The sequence below is a fragment of the Lissotriton helveticus genome, chromosome 10, assembly GCF_964261635.1.
Source record: "Lissotriton helveticus chromosome 10, aLisHel1.1, whole genome shotgun sequence".
Lineage (NCBI taxonomy): Eukaryota > Metazoa > Chordata > Amphibia > Caudata > Salamandridae > Lissotriton > Lissotriton helveticus.
The window spans coordinates 609,951,801-609,970,015 of record NC_136071.1 but is presented as its reverse complement, the minus strand read 5'-3'; the positions used below and the strand labels follow the sequence as shown (position 1 = coordinate 609,970,015).

General features: G+C 48.6%; 1 protein-coding gene across 1 annotated transcript in view; it reads right to left on the bottom strand.

Moving 5' to 3' along the window:
* TXNDC11 (thioredoxin domain containing 11) overlaps positions 1 to 18,215 on the bottom strand; it is a 450,106-nt gene that overhangs the window by 357,951 nt on the left and 73,940 nt on the right. Inside the window, exon 3 of the mRNA XM_078663148.1 lies at positions 9,639 to 9,736. Coding sequence (XP_078519274.1) covers positions 9,639 to 9,736 — 98 coding nt within the window. The remainder of the gene's footprint in view (positions 1 to 9,638; positions 9,737 to 18,215) is intronic.

Sequence of the window (18,215 nt, the reverse complement as noted above, 5' to 3'; positions counted from 1 at the left end):
CCTAGCGACACAGGGCTGGAGCCGGATGTGTCCCAATAGCGCGGACTGAAAGTGATTAACTGGCGGCCGGGGCGAAGGTTGGGTGGACTCCCCTGCCGCCATCTTGAGATTGCACGCCACTGCCTGCTGAGGAGAAACTGCTTACCTGATCTGGCCGAGGCAACCCAGGCATACCAGGCATCGCGGGTGAGGCGCCTCTCACTCGTGGACACTGCTCAATATAAAAGTGGGCTGCCATCACCGCTGCATTTATCATTTACCCCCCGGGGGCTGCCCTGCTAATCTATATTATTTTGGAGTAAAACTTGTCCGTAATACCTCCCCAAGGGGCGCAAGCTGCTCTGGGCTCCAGGGGCTCGGGTTCTGGCATCCACTACCCCATCTACACTAAGGGCGCCAAAACTCCTGAACAGTGGTGGGACACTGTGGAGGAGCGGGCCCCCTGATTGGATATCCTGCGGGGGCACATGCTGAGCGGTGGGCTGGCTTCATAAGTCTTGTAACGTACCCCCACCCCTGTGGAATAGGGGACTGTCTCATCCATCTGACTAGGGTGTTATAGAGGTCTGTCCTGCACACAGCGGGTATCTCGGGCCCTACTTAACGCGGGGTCCCCCCCTCTGCCACTACTATGAGCAACAGAAACGCAAAAGGGGCCAACCAGGCAAAGCTGGACAAATTTGCATTCACCAAGTCACAGGGAGATGCGCAGGGCAAGAAATCCCGTCGTCAGCGGGGGCGACTGGTGGAGCCGCGCAGGAGGTGACCCTGCAGGACATTATGACCACCCTTAATAAGGTGGATTCGAGAATTGGGACCCTCGCAATTGACCTGGCATTGATCCGAGCTGATTTTAACAAAATGTCCACCAAAGTGTCCGAAGAACAAGTTACTTACCTTCGGTAACGCTTTTTCTGGTAGATACAGTATCTGCCTGTGGATTCCTCACCTTGTGAATATCCCCCTTGCGCCAGCAATGTTGGAAAATTCTTTGTAGCACGCCGGCGTGGACGACGTCATAGGAGCACGGCATCGCGCGCGACTCCGTCTGACGTCACAGACTCCTTATTAGACCCACGTCGGCGTGATGACGTCAGTTCCGCCTTTTTTTCCGTGCCTTTGAGGCACCCGGACGGACCAACGAAAGTAAATATACATATATACAGTGTACACAGTACATACAAATCAAAACTGCACACAAAGTGCGTAGCAAAGGTCTAAAAAACCAGAAATATAAATACATAAACCCAGGTATAGCAGAGCGAACAATGGGGAGGCGGGTGGGTCAGTGAGGAATCCACAGGCAGATACTGTATCTACCAGAAAAAACGTTACCGAAGGTAAGTAACTTGTTCTTCTGATAGATACATCTGCCTTGTGGATTCCTCACCTTGTGAATAGAGTCCCACAGCAGTCCCCTCTCCCGGAGGAGGGTGTCCACTCTGCTATACCAGGAAATCTTGAAGGACAGAGCGCGCGAAGTGGCCGTCCCTCCTCACCTCGGTATCCAAGCAGTAGTGCTTCGCGAAAGTGTGGAGGGAGGCCCAAGTCGCGGCTCTGCAAATGTCCTCAACAGGAACACCTCTAGACAAAGTGGATGTTGCAGACTTTGCTCTAGTTCAATGTGCTCTAATACCCTCAGGAGGGTCCTTACCCGCCAGAGAGTAGCAAATCTTGATGCACAGGATTATCCATCTGGAAAGTGTGCGCTTGTGCACCGCTCTGCCCTTTTTGCAGCCAGCAAAACCCACGAAGAGCTGATCATCAACACGATAGTCTTTAGTCCTATCGAGATAGAAACGGACTGCTCTCTTTGGGTCCAAGCGATGAAGCCTCTCCTCCTCCTTGGATGGGTGAGGGGGGAGGATAAAAGGTAGGAAGAGTAATGGATTGTCCTAGATGGAAGGGAGTAACCACCTTAGGAAGAAAAGCAGCCCTGGTCCTGAGAACCATTCTTTCAGTATGAATGGTCAAGAAAGGGGGCTTGGAACTAAGGGGGCTTGGAACTAAGAGCCTGAAGCTCACTTACCCTCCTTGCCGAGGTAATTGCAACCAAGAAGACAGTTTTAAAAGAAAGAAGCCTCATGGGACACTTGTGCAAGGGTTCGAAGGGAGAACCCATCAAATAGGTTAACACAAGATTCAAATCCCAATGAGGAACAACAAAAGGAGTAGGAGGGAACTTATTAGTGAGACCCTTCAAAAATCTTAAAACCACAGGAGACTTAAAAAGAGAAGGCTGATCCGGCAAACAGAGAAATGCTGATAACGATGAAAGATACCCCTTGACTGTGGCAACAGCAAATCCTTGCTGCGCCAGAGAAAGAGCAAACTGCAAAATGTCAGACAAATGAGCCTTCAAAGGGTCAACAGCCCTCTCCCAACACCAAGAGACAAATTTAGACCACCTATACAAATAGATGGACTGAGTGGAGTCACGCCTGGCAAAAAGAATGACATCCACCACATCGTGAGGGAGAGAAAAGGAATTAAAGTTGCCCCGTTCAATCTCCAGGCATGAAGGTGTAATGTCTGGAGGTGGGAGTGTAGAACTTGCCCCTCCATCTGAGAGAGGAGTTCTGCCCTGAGAGGCGGGTGAGAGGAGAGGTGGAGAAGGTCCATATACCACACCCTTCTTGGCCAATCCGGGGCGACCAATATGACTTGGGCCCGGTCCTGGCGAATCTTCCTCAGAACCCGAGGAATCAAGGGTATGGGCGGAAACGCGTAAAGGAGTTGCTTACCCCAACTCAACTGAAACGCGTCCCCCAAGGCTCCTTGCATCGGATACTGGAGACTGCAGAATGACAGGCAGTGAGCATTCTCGCGAGTGGCGAACAGGTCCACCCCAGGAGTCCCCCACATCTGAAAGATGTCGTGAACAACCTCCGGAGGAGCCTCCACTCGTGATCGGCAGAGAACTGCCGACTGAGAACGTCTGCACGAACGTTCAGAACTCCGGCCAGATGATTTGCCATCAGACAAATCTGATGGTCCTGAACCCAGGACCAGAGACGCAGAGCCTCTCTGCAGAGACACTGCAACCCCACTCCTCCCTGCTTGTTGATATACCACATTGCGGTCGTGTTGTCCGTCAGGACTTGAACCGACTGACCACGAAGGGAAGGGAAGAAGGCCTTGAGCGCCAGACTTATCGCCCGCAACTCTAGAAGGTTGATATGAAGAAACCTTTCCTCCGGAGACCAAAGACCTTTGTTCTCCAGATCCCCCAGATGAGCACCCCACCCCACCAGAGAGTGGATGCATCCGTTATCACTGTGGCAACCGATGGAGGTAGTTGGAAAGGCTTTCCCTGAGACAGATTGCCTTCCACGCTCCACCATGACAGATCCGCTGCAGTTTCTCTGGAGATCCTCACTGACTCCCTGAGATCTCCGTTGTGCTGATACCACTGCCTGCGGAAGCACCACTGGAGTGCCCTCATGTGCCAGCGTGCATGGTTGACCAAAAGTATGCAAGAAGCCATCAGACCGAGCAGACGAAGAACTTTCAGGACTGGAACAACCGCTGCATTGTAGAATAAAGGAATCATTTCCTGTATGTCGCGAATCCTTTGAGGTGGAGGGAATGCACAACATACAGTAGTGTCCAGTACCGCAAATATGAACAGGTTGCCCTGAGAGGGCACCAGGTGAGACTTGGGTACATTTATCGAAACCCCAACCTGTGCAACAACTGAGTGGTCTCTTGCAGATGATGGAGCACCTTCTCCGGCGACACTGCTTTGATCAGCCAGGTGAAAACTCGAGGCGCAGTAGTAAGCCCAAACGGAAGGACCGCAAACTGGTAGTGCTGCGATCCCACCGTAAAACGGAGATACTTTCTGTGCGACTTCAGAATGGGGATGTGAAAATACGCATCCTGCAAGTCGATCGACACCATCCAGTCTTCTTCCATCAGCGCCTGAAGAACCTGTGCAAGTGTGAGCATTTTGAACTTCTCCTGCTTGAGATAGAGGTTCAAAATCCTGAGGTCCGGGATTGGACATAACCTGCCATCTTTCTTGGGGATCAGGAAATACCGGGAGTAGCACCCCTGACCCCTTTCCTGCTCTGGAACCACCTCTATCGCACCTTTTCGGAACAGTGCCAGGACTTCTTCCTGCAGGAGAAGCAGGTGGTCCTCCGAACAATAACCTTGGCAAGGAGGGTAATTGGGAGGGAACTCCTGAAAAGGAAGTGCATACCCATTTTCTACGAGATTGAGAACCCAAAGATCTGATGTAACCGATTCCCAATCCCGTAGAAAATGAGTAAGCCGACCCCCTACCGGACCCACATGATCCGGAATGGCAGATCTAGGGCTGCTTTGCTGCTGAGGGTGGGGGCTGATTGTTAGAGGAGGAAGTAGAGGAGGAGAAGGCTTGGCGTCCACGAGCACGACCCCTTTGTTTACCTCTGTATGATCTATACAAAGGGTTCTGCTGCTGCTGCTGCTGGCCTTGTTTATAGAACGAAAAGTGGATCTACCAAATCCCCTAAACTTCCTAGTGGCAGAACCTCTAGACTGAATGTCCAAAGACCTTGCCGTTGCCCGGCTATCTTTGAACCTCTCCAAGGCTACATCCGCTTTTTTCCCCAAAGAGGCCTGTTCCGTCAAATGGCAAGTCCATTAAAGTAGATTGTACATCTGCTGAAAATTCAGACGATTTCAGCCATGCGGCCCTTCTCGTGGCAACAGGAGAGCCCATTATCCTGGCCACAGAGTCCGCCGTGTCCATGCCACTCTGAATTACTAAGCGGGCTGCAGCTTGAGTATCAGAGACTACCTCATTGAAGTTCTTCCTATCTTCCTCTGGAAGCTTAGTTGAAAACTGTTTCACAGAGTCCATCAATGCATGAACATATCTCCCTAGCAGGCAAGTAGCATTGGTAGATTTTAGAGCCATGCTACACGAGGAGAAAATCTTTTTTGCAGACTGGTCCAATTTTTTAGAGTCTTAATCCGCTGGCACCTGAGGAAAAGAACCTGCAGACCTGTTGGAACAAGCGGCCTGCAAAACCAGACTTTCCGGAGAAGGATGTGAAGAAAGAAACTCAGGGTCACCAGGTGCCAACCTATAACGTCTTGCCACCGACCTGGAAACCGCAGGAGCAGTCAAAGGTCTCTTCCAGACCTCCATTATTGGCTCAGTCAAAGCCTCAGTGAATGGGAGTGTAGACTCTGTTACAGAAGAAGGCGAATGCAAAACCTCAGTGAGGATGTTAGGCTTGTACTCAACAGTAGGTAAAGTCAGATTGAGCAGATCCGCAGCCTTCCTAATTACAACATGGTAGGGTGCCACGTCCTTAGATGGTGCATCAGCAACTGATGTCAAACCCCACTCAGGAGAGAGTTCCAGGCCACTAGCACTATGCAGGTCCTCAAAACAGTCCCCTTGATCCAGAAGTTCTCCTTCCTCTACTTCAGGATCTTCGTACTCCTTTTCCTCCAAGAGGCGCTGTGCTCTGCGCCTCGACCACTCCAAACGAACCGAAGTCGACGGATCCGGTAAAGACTCCGACGGAGCCGGAATCGGCATCGAACGAGGAGCCGGGACAGCTGGAGGACGAGATTCTCGAACCGCGTGGCACCTCGATCCAATTCACGAGGTTGTTCCGGAGTCGGCGAAGCCGTATGCGGAGTCGACGACCTCAGCGACGCCGTACCTCGCCAAGGTGTATAAGGCATCGGCATGAACGGCATAAAAGGTGCCGGAGCGTAAGCTTGAGGGACGCCCAAGTTATAAGACAATGGACCCATGGGACCAGCCGGTACACCAGTGGGGTACATTGCCCTCGCATAAACGCCAAACATAGCATTAAGGAAATGCGAGGGGTCCTGTTCAGGACCAGGAAAGGGAGGGTACGAACCCATCGGCCGCTCCTAAGGAGGCTGCCCTGGCATCGGTTCATCTTGGCACTCCTGATTCTCAGGGTCTTCCACCGGAGTCGGAGCCCGAGGAATCTCCTCATCTCCTTCATGCTCCGAAAAATGGCGCGACTCCGGATCCGGCTCTTGCTCCGGAACCGGGGAACCTCCAAGAGACTGCATAGGAGAAGGAGACACGAAGTCTTTGTGATGTTTTCGAGACTTCCTCTTCGAATCCGAAGACTCTTTGCCAGAGTGATGTCTTGAGCTATGCTTCCTCCTCTTGTGTTTCTTCTTCGAGGAGCCCGAAGCATGACCCGAAGCCGACTTCGATCCGGACCTCGACCTCTCTCTGGACCTCGACCTCACTCTGGACCTCGATCTCGAAGCCGATCTCGACCTCGACTTCGATTGCGACTTCTGCCTCGACCTCGAACGTCTAGACGTCGACCTCGAAGACCTTCCAGCCTCTCTTCCTTTCACCTTCGCAAGCAGAAGCTTAGCCTCCCGCTCTCGTAAAGCCTCAGGGTTCATCTTGAAGCAGGATCGACAGTTTTTAACATCATGGTCCGATCCAAGACACCACAAACAATCGTCATGCGGATCGGTAATTGACATCATTCGGGCACACAATCCGCACTGCTTGAACCCCGTCTTCCTCGACGACATCCTCGACGAAGAAGAGACACTCGACAGAGAAAGAGTAACACAAAATAGCAACAAGTTACTATCTGAATCACAGAAGATCCCAGAAACCGTTAGCGTCGACGACGCGGAAAAAGGGAACTGACATCATCACGCCGACGTGGGTCTAATAAGGAGTCGGTGACGTCAGACGGAGTCGCGCGCGATGCCGTGCTCCTATGACGTCGTCCACGCCAGCGTGCTACAAAGAATTTTCCAAACGTTGCTGGCGCAAGGGGGATATTCACAAGGTGAGGAATCCACAAGGCAGATGTATCTATCAGAAGTTGAGACTACAACGGCAGCCCTTTCGTCAGACACCTCCACCCTTAAGAAGCAGGTACAGCAGCTGGAGGCAGACAAACTCCTGACGGCCCGCCTCGAGGATCAGGAGGGGCGTTCAAGGTGGAATAACATTCGCCTTATTGGCGTACCGGAGACGACAGGAGGCCCGGCCCTGGATCTCTTTGTGGAGGACCTGGTAACAACTCACCTCCAGCCGCGAGGGTAGTCCAACTTCTTCTCTGTTGAGCGGGCACACCGGGTCCCAGGTGGCAAGCCGAAGCCAGGGGCTCCCCCGAGACCTATCCTGGCACGTATATTCAATTTCAGGGACCGTGATGCAATCCTGCAAGCCGCTCGAAAGGCCCCTCCGATCCGCATTGACAACACCGCCATCACGATCTTTCCAGATTACACCGTGGTAGTCACGAAACAGCGCAGGGGCTTCATTGACGTGAAAAAGGCTCTTCGAGAACGCGAATTAAAATACTCCATGCTGTTTCTGGCCAAGTTGAGAGTAGAGGCTGAGGGGAAAGCATGGTTCTTCTCTACACCTGAGGAGGCGCAAGACTGGCTGGATGGTTGGCGTAGGGCCACAAGACCAGGTCGCACTGGACATCGCGAAGCACGGCGCAACGACCAACAGGAAGACATGGAACAAGAATGAACACTAATCCTCTGAAGCAGACAAGGAGTCTGTAAATGACTGGCACTGCGGCCTTATGGAGGAATCGGGGCCTCGCGATCCTCAGGATCGCATCCTCTCTGGTAACGCTGTATTGTGTAATACAAAGATATGATGGTGCAGACGCTCTATGTTACTACTCTCAGGTACTTTAAGATGTATAATGTGGAGGTGACCTGCCGAGATGATATTTAGAGGCACTTGGAGAGACTGTTCTTCATTAGTGCTAATTAATGACACTCGAGAGGGGCTTTGGGGCACTAAAGTTTACGGTGTAACGGGCTGCAGAGGGGCAGGGGACGTTTTCTCTTACCCCCTTCACTGAAGAACTGGGAAAGGGTATTAAGCACTCTGCTTTGTTGGGGTAGCGGGTAGTTGTAATTCCGTCGAGCAGGTAGGCAGGGTGGTGGGTGGGAGGGGAAGGGTGGTTCACACAAATGATTCTATGTTTCACTGTTTCTATGTTCAGGGCAATTAATAATGTAAAGTATGTATGGTATCGTATGGACACACTGCATTGGGGCTGGTTGGAAACGCTACACCACTCATGGCGGTAGAGACAAGGCCGACATGCTCTGGAGTTGGTACTGATGCCCCCGAAGTCCCCGGTGTCTCCCTTAACGTTGCTTACCTGGAATGTACATGGTCTGGGAGATAAGATTAAAAGGGGGTTGGTGCTGCAGTATCTAAGGCGCAATGCACCGGCCGTGGCATTATTACAAGAAACGCACCTGATGGGTTCGGCATGCAGAGCTATGGATCGCTGGGGATACAAAATGGTAGTACATTCAGAGTTCTCTTCGGGCTCTAGGGGGGTGGGCATATTGGTACGTAAACAGTTCCCACTGATTGTACATCACACTAGGACCGATGATCAGGGACGTTTTGCAGCCATATCATGTCAGTGGGAGGGAAAGCGTTTTAATATTGTGTCAGTGTACATTCCCCCGGCCCTCCAAACTGTCACCTTCCCAGTGTTTAGCACATTCCTATTGAACTTACCGGAGGGGGAACTGCTTTTGGGAGGCGATTTTAACACAGTACTAGATGGTACCACGGACCGCTACACATGTAGGACAATTGGAGCGGGAGGTTCCCGAATGAGGGGGTTTCTTGCTTTGGGTCTCACAGATGCTTGGAGGTATAGACATTCCAATATGCAGCTCTACACATTTCTTTAGTTGTACTTTACAGTGCTCGAAATACCGACGTGCAAAGAAAATATTGTATCCTCAAAATCGACTACTATATATTTCACAAGGTAAGTATATATATGGCCGTAAAGATTCACCATTGGTAACTCCACAAACACTTACCTTGATGATATAGTGGTAGTCGGTGCTGTGGATGAAATATTTCTGAGGATCGATATTTCAACCACGGAATAGTTGCATAACAATATTTCTTTTAAAGCCTCATTCACACACTGACGGAGGAAGTGATCATTTATCAACAAAGCTTGCACAGAAATGTTTTTGTTAGCTTCATTAAGGCATCAACTTGCGGCTTTCTTTGGATCAGCTTATGTAAATATTTTTTTTAAGTTTGATAATGTGCTCATCAAACACAGACACCGTAATTGGTGGACTACAACCAATCCGGTAGTCTGACCTATGCTAAAAATGCATGTGATCTTTGTATCGGTTTGATGAATGCCTACCTGTGATCAAGGCTTGAGGGAAAGCCAAAACGCACAAGGACTTATGGCAAGTGATTAATAGTGGACTGCCTGCCTGTACCCAAGTTTGGAGGAAAAAGAGATTATATATCTTTTTCCTCCAAACTTGGGTACAGCCGCCGCAACACCAAAACAGCGGGTGCGTCGTCGTGAATGGACCACCCGAGCATGGTCCGTTAATAACTGCAGATATATATATATATATATATATATATCACAAAAGATTATCAATACATTACAAATGTGACAATATTCTAAAAAATTTAGTTAACAATAAGTATGCAGAAGAAAAGCAAATGAATGCACTATGTCGAACCTTGGGGATAAACTTTATACACATTATTTGCTTTTACGACTCTGAAACATTTCTTAGCTCTGAAACTGCAAGTGAATACAGTACAATTCAAGCAAACACAATGGTACATCATGCTCTCTTACCTCCTGTGATACAAGTAAATAACCGGAAAGTAAAATAAGTTTTTTTGCTTCCTGCACTTCCCCTGATTCCACCAGCAGTTCACTGCTACAAACAACACCTGCCAAATAAAACCAAACACCACATTAGCAGCTAAGAAATGTACTGCAAATGATTGAGGTGGAGAGAAACAAGAGACTTCAGAACATAACTAAAGAAAGAATGCTTATGCACAAAAGGAGGTGAAGCTACATTCACCGCATGAGAGATAAAACTGCCTAGCTAGCAATATTGTTAACTTCTGTACATTCACTGGATGAGAAAACTTTCTCTAATCACTAACCTGAGGAACTCATTCCCTAATCAGTGGACCTCATAATAGCATGAATTCTGAACAAAACCATTCAAACTGAAAAAAATGTGCAATAACAAAGTTAATTACCTTATTATCTGGTCACGTGGCCCATAGGGACATTGTAGTTTTTCATTAACTTAGCATGAGCATGCTATAGTTTGCCTGCTGCTTTCGCGCACGTTACTACACATCTTTATTTTTGCAATACTTTCAATGATTACTTTCACATGAGAACTCATCACTGTGTTCACTTTCTGCATGTTCCTGGGTTGTTGACTGACATTATGTACAAGGTCAAACAACAATGCCCATCGTTATTTTGTCCAGGCCAGACCTTAGCCCTTAGGCAAAACATACCGATGCAGCTGGTGTTTGGACAGCATACTTGGGTTTTAGTGGATACACGAATAGGTGCGACATACTTGGAGGGACCTTTCCAGGGAGAAGAGCGAGACAGGGCTTGGGATGTAGATCTACCATCTATAGGCTAAGGTATGTGGTCTGCAGACAAAGCCCAGAGATCTTTTATTATATAATAATACTTATTCTTAGCAAGGGGAGGGATGTTAGGCACAATAGTTTTTTCTCCATTGTCTTTTTACGCTGACCTCTCGATTCATGACATATGGACTAGCTGCTATGCAGACTATATTCGTACTATGCATTTTCATTTTTGCTGTGGCACGTATTCCGCATGTTAGGGCACGTTAGTTAAAATAACATTTTTAAACTATCCTGTATCTCTGTCAGATCTCATTGTGGATGAGTACAAGAGTGTAAGTGAAAGGGGGAGTCTTGTTACCGCGATTCCTGGGAGATCTGAGAGTGTTGTTTTCTGGGGTGTCTAATCATTTGTTTCTCTGTAAGTGAGTAGGAGAGCAAGTGAGACACTATAGCTAGTCGATCCTGGGTACTAAGGTGGTAGGAAGATTCAGTCCCTATACACTAAGGTCTCATAATCCTATGCATAGTTCTGTATGTGTGCAGAATGCCTGCTTCAATCTTTCATACACTCACTTGCTCCTTTGAATAACAGCACTGTGTCCAGCGACAATCCTTGAGAGCAATAAAAAACAAAGTTTGTTTTGACTCTTGAGGGAGAACCACAAACTCAGTGGCGGCCCCGTCCTCGCTCTTCCAATGGAGGACGCCTGCCATATTTGGAGATCCCGCTTCTTTCGCAGAGTTCTCTGAAATAAAAGTGCATCTGCTGGTGCGGCAAATGCTCGACTATCACTGATTAATGACCAACCATGTTTTTTGCCGTCAACTAGTCATTCATTTTTAAGAAATGAGAAGCAAAGCTTTATATCTGAAAAGCAAACAATTGTGCTCTGCTGCACAGGGAGTTTTGTTACTGCATGTGGGGGCTACTGATAGTTTGTATTTCAAAGGCCTGCCATGCATTACATGACTGACTAATGCAGGGACAACCAGCCAAGGTCTCTCCACCCTAAATGGTGCATGGCGACCATCACTGTAACCTCTTGCCCAGTGGTGGATGTGTCATCAGATCGAGGGTTGCAGGCGATGGAGTCAACTCAGGTTCCACTGTCAGAACTCAAGAGGTTCTCTACCTCAAAGTTGAAGAGGCAAACCCAAAACCCAATATTTATAGATGCTGCATCCAATATATGTTGGGTTGACGAATGCCCCACTTCCTCAAGTCTCTAAATAAAGCTCTTCTTAATGTCAAATATAAACTGGCCATCTGTACCCATGGCTTTTCAGAGGCCACAAATCTCAGCCGTGCCCCCTTTCACGGGAGGCTTTTGGGATATCATAGTTATAACGAAAAGCTGTTTAGGCATCCACAGTGGGCAGAATGAACTGAAACAGTTGCAAAGAAGTCTAGCAGAGAAAAAGATCCCAAGAAGATCCAGATTTAATCTTCTCGTTCAATTTCTGCTCCACAGTCCAGATCCTTTGTTCAATGTGGTCACAATTCTAGGCTGCCAAGGTCTTTATTTGTCTTGCCCCAATTCTCCTGAGACCAATGTGATGAGGAAAGTCCAACAGGAGATTTCAATGTTCTACGCGCTTCATTACCGTTACCTATTAGTGGTAAGTGACATTGTTATGATATGTAATCAGACCCCCCAGGATAAAGCGGCATGGATTAGCAAATTTAGCGGCACAAAAATGGAAATTTAGCGGCACAAATATGGAAATTTAGCGGCAATTGTGCGGCATTTCATTTGGCCCTGGACCTTGATAAAGCGGCCTCCAGTGACCCTATCCATCACCCGCCCTTCCTTACACTCTTTCTGCCTCCCAATTCTCTCTCTCTTAGTTGTGTTTTGCCGCTTTTAGCTCCTCTATCTTCCTTCCTGTTTCACTCTTTCCACTGTCCCATTCAGCTTTCTGTTTCTCATGCCCCCTCCTTTCTGTGTCTCATTCACTCATACTCTCTCTCTCTCACACACACATCTTTCTCTTCTTATCGATATCTCTCTCAGCCCAGTCTCTTCTCCCCCGTCCCTCTCTCTTTCCATCTTTGGATCTCTCTAGTTCTCTTATGTCGCCCTCTCTCCCTACCTCACCCTCTCTTCTCTCTAGCTCTCATACTTTTGTTCTTCCAGACACTGTCTTTCTTCCCCTTCCTCTCTCGCCCTTTCTCGCGCATTCACCCTCCCTCTTTCTCTCCCGCTCACTCCTCTCTACTTTTCTCCACCTTTCACTTTCATTCGCCCAGTTTCTCTCACCCCCTACTACCCTTTACTTCTTTCCCACCTCTGACTTCTTTGCTCACTCCCCCTCTCTTTCACCCCTTCTTTCTCGTCTCACCTGCCCCATACCCTCAGGTTTTATTCTTGCTCCCCCTCTTTACCTTTGCGCTCCACCTTTCACCTTTATCCTCCCATTCTCTTTCACCCCTACCCTTTCCTTCTAAACCCAGCCACTCTCCCTTTCTTTTACCCCTTTCTTCTCCCCCCACATGTGCCTCCACCCCCTCTTTCTCTCTCCCTCCTGTCTGTGGTCCTCCGTGCAGGAAGCCGATGGTAACTGCCGCTCGCATCCTCCGGAGAGAAACCCCGGGGTCTCGCAGAACTAGAGCAAGAAAAAAGAAAAGCCCAAAATAAACCAGCTCTAGAAATTAGCCGGAGGAGGAGGGGGCGCTTCTCCCCAAATGAAGGGCAGAAACCATCAGCACGTGACAGTGGCGTAACGAAAGTTGAGGGGGCCCCCCTGCAAGGTACACCGAGGGGCCCCCGCTCTGGATTTAATCCGGAGCTCCGTGGCCTAAGTACTGTGCTGGGGGAGCCCCCTGCAGCTTGCCCCCCCCCCGCACCACAGGGGCTGGGGAGGCTTTTGTTATGCCCCCTGGCATGGTACCTTGTGCTGAACTGCATTCCCTTGCTATTGTGCTGCCTATGCTCTCTTAGCATTTCAATTTCTCTCCACCATTTTAACCCATGACATGCACCCCTCAGATCTTGTACTGCTTCCTCTTGAACCCTGTGCTTCAGACCTGACCCTGCACTGCTCTATCTCCTTCTACCCTTGGACACTGTTCACCCTCCATAACCTTAAACGCACCACATCAGTGGAAAGTACCAATCATTTTGGATTTTCTATAGTGAAAATATTTTCATGAAGCTTCGACTAATGTACACTAGACTTATTCTTGACCGCCCCAGAAGTGCACACATCACACCCTATGTCGCGGAATAGCACTAGCTTCCCATCCAGAAAAGCTGTAAATTCAAGCTTCTCATCCATGCCTACAAAGCCCTCCACAATGCAGGACCACTCTACCTGAAAGACCGAATCCAACTCTACTGACCCTCCAGACATCTATGCTCCACTTCTCTCGTGCACAAATCCCTTGCACCCGCAGAAGCAAGGCAGGTGGTCGTGCCTTCTCCTTCATCGCAGCCAAAAGCTAGAACAAACTCTCTCTACATATCAGGACTGCCACTCCACTCCTCGACTTCCGCAAAAAGATGAAGACCTGGATGTTCAACTAGGAGCACCTCTAGACCTACACTCCTGCTCTGGTGCCTGGATACCCTCACCGGTGATAAGTCGCGCCATATAAATCTACATAATATAACACCATGCACAGACCTATTGAGTTTGGCATTGCTTAAAGTTTTGAAGTACTAAATACATGCAATAGTACCTGCATTTTGCCTCACAGAAATTCTAACGTGTAATTCATGTTCACAATTAGCCTCTGCTAGGACAGAACACCTGTTAAAAGTCAGCCTTCAAAAACATCCAACTGTTAAACAAATTAGCTTATTCATTAATTGAAAGCAAATGGCCCATTAAGTTCTCGGTTGTGGAAAAAAAATAACTACACATTAAAAAAAGAAAGTTAAACAAACCATGCCTTTATGAAGAAAACAATTTTTAAAACGTTGCCAGGAATCAGTTATATCATGAGATAAACAGAGGCTTCGTATTAGTAGGAAGAAGTACAGTGCGTGAACAATGTGGCAGTTGTGGATATTTTCAAATTCCAAGACACAGCCCTCTGCATGATTCTCTGCTGCACGAGAACAAGAAGTAAAGCCTGTTGCTCCCGGCTCATCCCGCAGACACCTCGGCTAGATTTGAGATGCATTACGTTATCTTTGCACTTTTGAATAATAGCGGCGGTGATGATTCAGTCAAACTTTTCAAACTTTTCTGCCTAATAATTTTAAATGATTCTCTAAATTCAAGCCTTAGATTTTCTCCACGACAAATGAGACGGGCTTAAGGGACGCGTGGCATACATGTTTCATGAATCAGCCATGGTGCGTTTGCATTCCTGGGTAGAAAGAGTGAATATCGAGTGAATATCGATTTCACACTCGGTGAACTGCCCCACCTACAGATCCGAGCGAAAACAGAAGACATTTATCAGCAGCTTTTGACAGGCATGTGGCAGTCCTCCCTCTGCTCTCGCTGTAACTGACTGGTGGAGATATGTATCTTCACGGTGTGATTGTGCAGAACCGGACCTGGTGCCTGGGACCTATATTACGTTTGGCTTTTAATCTCGGCCTGCCCGCCCGCCCACTGCCCATGATGATGCATCATGCATGCATCCCTCCCATTCCACCCGACTGGATTTGGCACAGCCGAAGACTCACCTGCGCGGGCAGCAGACAGGGCAGCAAGTCTAGCATTTAGAAATAATTAAAGTATGGCTGGCGTGGCGGTCGCCATCGCACACACGGTGCCTCTCAGTCTTTTCTGGCCTCTGGGTTGCACCATTACGTTTTTTTTATTTCACCAGTGATTTAATTCATGAAGACAAGTCTCTAGAGCCGGCGTATGCTAACCTACCTATAATTAATTACGTATCCTATCCCAGACAGTCACGGTTGTGATGCTGGCTCAGGCTCTGCCTCTGCTGACAGGGCCCCTGGAGCACGCCCTCACCCCCTTAAATTTATGAAGTCTAGAGCGAGGGCACGAGGCAGCGTATGTAATATAAGTTACGTAACCCCTCCCTATCTATCAAAATCCCAGACGTCCGGTCACAGATGCCTAGTGCTCCCTGGCTCCGAGCTGAGGGGGCCCCTGGAGCGCGGGGCCCCTGGAGCGGGGGGCCGCGTTGGGGGCTGCGGGGGCTTGTGTTACGCCCCTGGCACGTGAGGGGGCCTGGCTGCCCCCTGCCTCCGTGCCCTGTTTGTACGTCTGAGGTGCTGTGGGGTCTCTGCCTCTTATGCACTTTGAAACACAAATCCACCGGCTCCCAGAGGTTCATCCTTCCTCACAAAGGTCAGCAAACAATCACCCTTTCTATTCTTTCCCATATCGACCTTCGGCTCCAGGGGAGAGGGCGGGGGCTCGCCCCAGTCACCGGGAGGGTCTCCAGCGGGGAGCCAGACGCGGGAGGGGCACTTCAAAGCCCGTCGCAGTGAGCTGCTAATGCCCCATTAAGCCCGGAATGTTATTCTTTAGTGCTTCTGTGTCCTTCCCACCCGCCCCAATAAACAACGTAAGTCAGACCCCCCCAGGATATAGGCAGCTTTTGTAAAAATGCCGCGATTTCTACAAAAAGTGCCGATTTTGCGGGCACTTTTGTATAAATCGCGGCATTTTTACTAAAGTGCCGATTTCGCGGCAAATCGCGAAATCTCGATATCCTGGAGGGTCTGTGTAATGTACCCAAATATAGGCTTGGGTAGTCTATTAACCTTTCACCTACATTTGGCCTGCCATTGTACTACATAACAGGTTTGGTGCTGACCTACCTAGATTAAGTGCTGCATAAATGTTGTGTGATTTTCTATGAAAACTAGCCTCATTTATTAACACGAGGATTCTCATAATCACAGCAGGATTACGATATTCTGCATAATAACTATGTACAAAGTTCATCATTATCGCCATCCTCTGCCGACATGATACAGCAAAATAGAACCCCTGGGGATCCCTTTTGGGTATATAAGCACCATATATTTGCTGGGACAGACAGAGAAGAAAGACTTCCATGCTGACACACCGACGTGAGACACTGAGGTTCCTGCACACCGATACTCAAGCACGCAGTGGTCTGACATCCTTTGCGGGGTGTCAATTTGAAAACAAGGCGGGGTCCTTCATTCTCTCTTTCACCAGGTAATGGGTTGGTTCTTTCCTGGAGGGATGCTTTGCTCTGCACCTTCATACATGCTAGGTACACTTAGGTACATCTAGTTTGGGTTAACATCATACACATCATTACTTTCATGTATTCATTTGTCAGTATGTATTCATTGTTTTAGCATTATGATAGATTTGAACCATCTATTTACTCTGTTGGTGCTTATACCAGAATACATCTGTTTCTGTCTTTTGGTTGTTGCAGCACATGTATTTTACCCTAGAGTGACGCTTGTTCAATAAATGCTTATTGAAAACGTCCCCATCATTTATTCTGCGTACTTCTCGGAGACAAAGTGAGCCCGAGTGACTAAGCAATAAGTACTGTATTGTTTCCACGATCCCGGAGGGGACAGGGTTGTCATGTTCAATAGTTGTCAGAAACGATTTGCTCCTTGGTAAGAGGAGTTCATAATGGCACTGTGGGCTAGCTGTTACACAGGCGAACATATTGGGTGGGGGTGTCGAAAATCAGTCTGGACACTGATCCCACAGTTTATGTTGTCTAAACGTGCAGATCCTATATAGATTTGTAGAAACTACACGACATAGCACCGCCAACATTGGTTTGGTTCTTATTTAATGGTCAAATCGGAGTAGTTCAGTCATGCTTTCTCAGAGACCCCCTACTCACATCTACCCAGGAACGTCTGGAGTGGGAAGGGAAAATCCGCTGCAGCGGAGTAGGCTTATCCTACGTATCCTTATCCTAGGTTTATTCAAGCTTGAAGGATAATAGTTCCCTATAGTGCATAAAATCTCAATTTCCTTGAAACTCTTTTCAACAATGTCTGTTGAAAAGGATGCTGCTGCAGCATAATGTGCGAATACAGCAAGGGAAGGGGAACAAGAATGTGCTATAAACATTTCAGAAAATGTCAGAACTGCCATTACTTTAAAATTGGTACAAAAGGGGGTGGTGATGGACAGAGCATCTGAATCAATCAAACACTCACACCCAGTCAAAAGATCTGGGTTTAATCCATCACCGTTCTTTAGCCCACTCTGCCACCCCAGTTCAGACATGGCTATATGCAAAGCAGTCTGACCCTGTGCCTCATGGGAACAGTCCAGCCCGAACTGCCAATCATGTCTTCCCTGGACCGGAAACAAGCTTCCGAGGACCGGTTTCTGGCATTCCAGCCATCTTCAGCCCAGCTTGCTTGAATCCAGTGGCAAAGTGAGCAAGTGACTCACGTCTGAGCATACCCTGCCACACTTATGGCGGCCAAAAGCGGTACAAAAGGGGGTGGTGATGGACGGAGCATCTGAATCAATCAAACACTCACACCCAGTCATAAGATCTGGGTTTAATCCATCACCGTTCTTTAGCCCACTCTGCCACCCCAGTTCAGACATGGCTATATGCAAATCAGTCTGACCCTGTGCCTCATGGGAACAGTCCAGCCCGAACTGCCAAGCCATGCCTTCCCTGGACCGGAAACAAGCTTCCGAGGACCGGTTTCTGGCATTCCAGCCGCTTTTGGCCGCCATAAGAGTGGCAGGATATGCTCAGACGTGAGTCCCTTGCTCACTTTGCCACTGGATTCAAGCAAGCCGGGCTGAAGATGGCTGGAATGCCAGAAACCGGTCCTCGGAAGTTTGTTTCCGGTCCAGGGAAGACATGGCTTGGCAGTTCGGGCTGGACTGTTCCCAT